At 46.9% G+C, this 5,924-nt stretch overlaps 2 protein-coding genes across 2 annotated transcripts; both read left to right on the plus strand.

Annotated features, from left to right (window-relative positions):
* The first annotated feature begins 549 nt into the window (after nt 1-549).
* On the plus strand, nt 550-1,992 carry tmem119a (transmembrane protein 119a). The gene has a single exon (XM_063018130.1). It carries the CDS (start codon nt 558-560, stop codon nt 1,266-1,268), a length of 711 nt encoding a protein of 236 aa, XP_062874200.1. The 5' UTR covers nt 550-557; the 3' UTR covers nt 1,269-1,992.
* Nucleotides 1,993-3,506: 1,514 nt separating this feature from the next.
* si:ch211-191d15.2 (leucine-rich repeat transmembrane protein FLRT3) lies at nt 3,507-5,234 on the plus strand. Its single transcript, XM_063018338.1, has 2 exons — nt 3,507-3,629; nt 3,885-5,234. The coding sequence occupies exons 1-2, from the start codon at nt 3,507-3,509 to the stop codon at nt 5,232-5,234; spliced, it is 1,473 nt and encodes a 490-aa protein (XP_062874408.1).
* The last annotated feature ends 690 nt before the right edge of the window (nt 5,235-5,924 follow it).

The following is a 5,924-nucleotide window of genomic DNA, read 5'->3' on the forward strand; positions in this document are numbered from 1 at the left end:
AACAAATGTAATAAACAAACGTAATAAACAAACACAGTAGTTCTAATAAACAAATGTAATAAACAAATGTAATAAACACAGTAGTTCTAATAAACAAATGTAATAAACAAATGTAATAAACAAACACAGTAGTTCTAATAAACAAATGTAATAAACAAATGTAATAAACAAACACAGTAGTTCTAATAAACAAATGTAATAAACAAATGTAATAAACAAACACAGTAGTTCTAATAAACAAATGTAATAAACAAACGTAATAAACAAACACAGTAGTTCTAATAAACAAATGTAATAAACAAATGTAATAAACAAACACAGTAGTTCTAATAAACAAATGTAATAAACAAACGTAATAAACAAACACAGTAGTTCTAATAAACAAATGTAATAAACAAATGTAATAAACACAGTAGTTCTAATAAACAAATGTAATAAACAAATGTAATAAACAAACACAGTAGTTCTACTAAACAAACGTAATAAACAAACATCATTTAGTTCTAATATTAAATTTTAATCTTTATCGTCTTTATTTTTTCAGGTGTGCAGCTGCCATGTCTTCATCCGTGAGTCCACATCTGTCCATCCTGCTGTTTTTAGCTCTATGGACCACATCTGTACTGACGTTCCCCATCAACACCATCACAGAGGGCAGCGGAGACGAGCCCGAACTGATTTTCCCCACGCCCCGTTCCACCCGCGCACCTCCACGCTCCCCCCCGCGCTCCCCCCCGTCCCCACCTTCACCCTCGTCCTCGCCCTCATCCACGCCTCTGCCCGAAATCACCCTCACCTTCATCCGCATCAAAGACTTCCTCTTCAACCAGGTGGTGGACTTCCTGCGGGACAACATGCTCCTCATCCTGGTCATCATGTCGCTCCTCATCGTCATGATCTTCATCGCCTGCTGCGCCTCCGCCATGAGCCACAAGCGCAAGCTGGAGGCATACTACCCCCCGAAAAAGCAATTACCCAGAAAAGTGACCGCGGCCGGTACAGAACAGGCACAAGCGAAGCCCGAACCTCAGAGCGCCGCCGCCGCCACCAGCTACCATCGCGCCCCCACCAAAGCTCTAGTGGGTGAGAAGGACGGCAAGGATCCCAGACCGAAGCCCAGAGAGGTGCAGAGAGCCGAAGACGTGGAGGAGGTGGAGGTGCAGAAGGAGGAAAAGAAGGAGCCGAAGCCGAGCACGTCCACGGCGGGTGGTGACCAGGCTCCGGTGTGTACCTGCCACCTAAAGAAGGCAAAACAAGCGTCACACTGAGAACACAAACACGATTCTTCATCTTGAGGGACTTTCATCCAACATCCATCCAACATCCATCCAACATCCATCCAACATCCATCCAACATCGGACCAAAAAGTGAGAATTGTACCCAAAATACACTTCATGACCAAAAGGAAAATTCAGCCACACCCACTGCTAACTTAGTTTAAAATCAACTGCATATCTGCACAATCGGCAGTGCCATCAATCTGCTGGGTGGGAAAAGACCGGACTAATAAGTAGGTGGGGTCTTTGACGCCATGTAAGGTCCCCGGTTAGCATCCCGAGGTGCCGGAGGGGGCACTCTTTTGACTAAATGGGGCACAAACTTCCCCACAAACAAGCTCCAACATCTTGTGGAAAGCGTTTTCATAAAATTTGAGGCTGTTGTGGCTGCTAGGGGTGGGGGATGGGTGTCCAACAAGCTCAGGGTGTCTACATACTTTTGGCCATATAGTGTATTGATCGAAATATGATGTATTATAACATATTTGAAGATATTTGTCGTATTAAAAGGACAGTATTAAGGCAGTACGGTGGGATTCCTGTGAAATGAGACCCCTGAGCCGCTGGTCTTACTGTTACGTTTCTTTACCTTTCTGGTGACATTAATTTTTATTGAATATTACGCCTATTAAATGATGTATTATTATTATTATTATTATGATTTTAAGGGGGGTTTAGTAACTGTTATTCATTATTTCAGTTCTATTATAACACTTGGTAACAACTTTTCTTATAATAAACCTTTTTTTTTTAAAAACACAACAGACTCGATTGTCTTTATTTTACACTCTGTAGACCTCTACAGAAATCTGTGTGGATTTGGATGTATGCTTGAGGTCACTGAAGTGCCAAAACATCTCCAAAACATTCATGCGTAACAAAATGTTGAGTCACTTGGTACTTCATGATGTAGAGAGGTGTATAGTATCCTAACAAGCTTCCTGTCGCCTTTGGAGGTGCAGAAAAGCCCCAAATACGTAACAAACGTCCCACCAGATTCAAAGATTTACAAAAATCTGCATTTTTAGTACCAACCCTCGGTGGGTAGCACTGTCACCTCACAGCAAGAAGGTCCTGGGTTCGATCCCCGGGTGGAGCGGTCCAGGTCCTTTCTGTGCGGAGTTTGCATGTGTCTGTGTGGGTTTCCTCCGGGTGCTCCGGTTTCCTCTGAAAGTCCAAAGACGTGCAAGTGAGGTGAATTGGAGACACTAAATTGTCCATAACTGTTTGTTATAAACTTGTGAACTGATGAATCTTGTGTAATGAGTTATAACTACCAAAGTGTAAAACATGACTTTACAATCCTAATAAACAAACAAGCACCCAAGTGTAGAGACTTCGGCCTTGACTTAGAACTAAGTATGACGTGGCTTAGTCTAAACATGGAAGTAAAAGTTGCTAATTTGTGACCCAACTTAAAAGACTGAATACTGACCTCTCAGGAAATGGTGACAATTTTAAGGAAGCCTGTCAGACATCATCGAGACCTAAACGTTTTGAGTGGAAACTCTTGGCGCTGCTTTAATCCTTGGCGCCGTTCATGCTCTTCTGCCCAAAGCAACTCAACGGAACGGTCGCTTTTGTCACGCACACGTTCCTCAATACAAAATGTCATTAACATTTCAGAAGCCTAATAGAGAACCGTCGTACCGTAAGCCCGAGTCAGGACTCCTGGATTTGGCTTTGAACCGTCGTCTTCGGCTCTGAAAATGTAAAGCTGAAAGGTCTTTTCTCTTTTTTCATCCCGCTCTGGCCGAGCACGATCTGTGTCTTTAAATTTTTAACCACAAAATCCATTCAATCACTCCTCGATAATGCCGCATTGATACCCGAGGACGATAAATCAATAAATTAGTAATCGCTGAATAATTCACTCGGATAACATATGACACTCCTCAGCAGCACGCGGCTCGGCGTCGGACAGGAATGCAAATGAGGTTTATAAATGAAAACAAAAGTCACGGAGCGGTGGCACGAGGCCACGTTTTGCCAGATACTTCCAGATACGTCCAGGTCTCGGAGCGAGTGCAACCGGAGCCTCGAAAACGGCCTCGGCGTTCAGCTCCAGTTGCTTTTCTTTTGTGCTTTTGGTGCTAAATTAATCCAGAAAAAGCACAAACATCGCCCCCCCCCACACCCCCGAATCCTTTATATCCTAGTATCTTTATTTTTAATTCATCTACGCCAAGTTGCACCGTAGATGATTCATGACCTTCCTTAATCAAAGCATGATTTTCATATTCCGTGAGGATGCTGGTGCGAATGCGAGGCAGAAAATCCTGCAGGCCGCTCATGCTTGTGCAACCGGCTGCATCACGTGGCAAACGTACAGACAAGAAGACACAAAACAGGTAAGGCAACACCTTAAGACTGCCATTAAAGTTTGATGCGCCATTGCCTGGAATTCTCTGGCCACTGAGCAACTCAGTTTCTGAAAGCGAGAGTGATGATTGTGAGACCAGAGACTTAGAGAGGAATCGGAACAACACAAGGATGGTGAACGTTGGGTGAGTAGCTTAATATCCTTCACACGTCTTGGCATTTCCTTGCAGACGAGAGAAAACAATATAATGAACTCAGTTCTCTCTGTTTCTTCCCTCTGCCAGCGAGCCATGCGCTTATTACTCCTCCGCTGCCTCCTGCTCCTGATCTTATCACACGCTCCCAGCCTCCCTCTGTTCTTCCCCTGCCCCTCAGGTTGCTGTTGCCCCCGGCCTGGCGTCCTGGTCCTCTGCGAGTCCCTGGGCCTCCGTGTCATCCCTCGTTCCGTCCCTCTAACCACCTCGGCTTTGTCGGTGGCACGGAACCACCTGTGCAACGTGGACAACCATCTGCGGCGCTTCTCCAGCCTGCAGGAGTTGAGCCTCGGGTACAACCGACTGGAGCGCTTCCCTCGGGGCCTCCCGTCCAGCCTGGAGGGCCTGCAGCTCCAGGAGAACCGCATAGCCTACATCACGGCCGGGGATCTGAGGAACCTCGGGAACCTGACACGATTAGACCTCGAGGAGAACCGCATACGGGCCATCCAGCCCGGCGCCCTGCGTGGCCTGGTACGCCTGAAGATTCTGTCTCTGAGAGGGAATCGACTGTCGAGTCTGCCGTCGCATCTTCCGTCTTCGTTGACGCAATTGGACATGTCTGGGAACTGCATCTCCACGCTGGATCCGCCCTCGCTGGCCGCGCTGGTCGACCTCCAGGTCTTGAAGATCAACAGCAACTGCTTGCGCTCGGTGCCCGAACACGCCTTTGACGACTTGCTCCGCCTACAGTCTGTAGATCTGGCCGACAACCTCTGGGTCTGCGAGTGCAACATGATGTACCTGTATCTGTGGCTGCTGACGCACAGGTCACAGACGGCGACAGATCTGATTTGCGCCGCACCGCTAGACCTGGCGCACAAGCTCCTCCTGACCCTGTCCGTCATGGCTATCTGTCCCCAAGTCCTCAAACCTGGCGACAGATCAACCACGGATTATATAGAGACGCAAGGGAACTCGTCGAATCCTTCATCTGACGTATCCAAAATAGCGAGACGTCCCTGCAGAACTTCCTTCCTCGCATCAAGGTCTCGTTTAGGGTCGAGTCGATCCTCTTTAGAGGGGTTGAGCTATGAGCAGTGTCTGTTACTGAACTCAACTTACCTCGTCCCTCAGTCGACCCAGGTACCCTACAACGAGGATAATGGATGCGTAGGCAACACAACCGAAATCCTGAGCACTCTTTCGACCACTCCGGCGACTTTATACCCCTTCAGTGGGGCAGGGCTCCAGTTTGGAGCCCCTCCTCAAACCCTGACCCAGTCTAGTGACCTGGCACTCGTGGTCTTACTCTCTGTGCTGTGTGTGCTGATGCTACTGCTGCTCTTAATGACACTTCTGGTTCTGAGGATCCTTCTGTGGAGGAACCAGAGAGTCGCTCCACTCCAGACGAGCAGTCAGAGGAACACCGGTGCTTAAAATTTGCCGATTACTGACAATGACTGGATTTTTTTTAGTTGGGACAAGATCGTATCAGGGTCTGATTAGTAAAAATGCTCTTTTGTATTCTTGCTTAATATTAAAGCCCTTTTTTATAGACACTGAACCTCGTTAGGTTTGCATTTTTTATTCGACTGCCGACTGGAATGTTATCTGATCAGGTAGGTGCCCTTTTTTTTTTTTTAATCATGACATAAAATCCCATCCATTGGATTGTACAACATACGCTATATGACCCAAAGTATTTGGACACATGACCATAAGCTTGTCGGACATCCCACTTCAAAAAAACAAACAAATGGATTTGTTTACAATAGATTGATTGACCCACAAAAAGTCCGACCCCCTTTTTTCCCCCCAATTAAACGTAGACGATCCTAAGCTGGAGACCACGATGGCGTCCAAGGCGGGTGTATATTCACCCTACACACGCTCCCTACGATGTGTGCCATTCTGTAATCCATCAATCCCTCCTTATTCTCCCAGACTTTGGTCGGCTTCGCGTACGGAGAGCCACGCCCCGATCTCTGTGCTCCTTCACTTTCTGCACTTAGTGTAAGTCCAGTCTTTCCCACCCGGCAGACTGGAGGCCTATTTTGTCTGATGCAGGCATTTAGAGGGCGCCCAGCTGACTGGTAGCAGAGCCGAGATTCGAACCCGGGAGCTCAG

Source organism: Trichomycterus rosablanca, chromosome 21 (assembly GCF_030014385.1).
Source record: "Trichomycterus rosablanca isolate fTriRos1 chromosome 21, fTriRos1.hap1, whole genome shotgun sequence".
NCBI classification, from domain to species: domain Eukaryota; kingdom Metazoa; phylum Chordata; class Actinopteri; order Siluriformes; family Trichomycteridae; genus Trichomycterus; species Trichomycterus rosablanca.

Excerpts from the sequence above, each read along its gene's own strand:
- tmem119a (XM_063018130.1), top strand. The coding sequence starts at position 558 with ATGTCTTCATCCGTGAGTCCACATCTGTCCATCCTGCTGTTTTTAGCT.
- si:ch211-191d15.2 (XM_063018338.1), top strand. The coding sequence starts at position 3,507 with ATGATTTTCATATTCCGTGAGGATGCTGGTGCGAATGCGAGGCAGAAA. Across the intron at positions 3,630-3,884 it reads GACAAGAAGACACAAAACAG|CGAGCCATGCGCTTATTACT; the intron begins GTAAGGCAACAC and ends TCCCTCTGCCAG.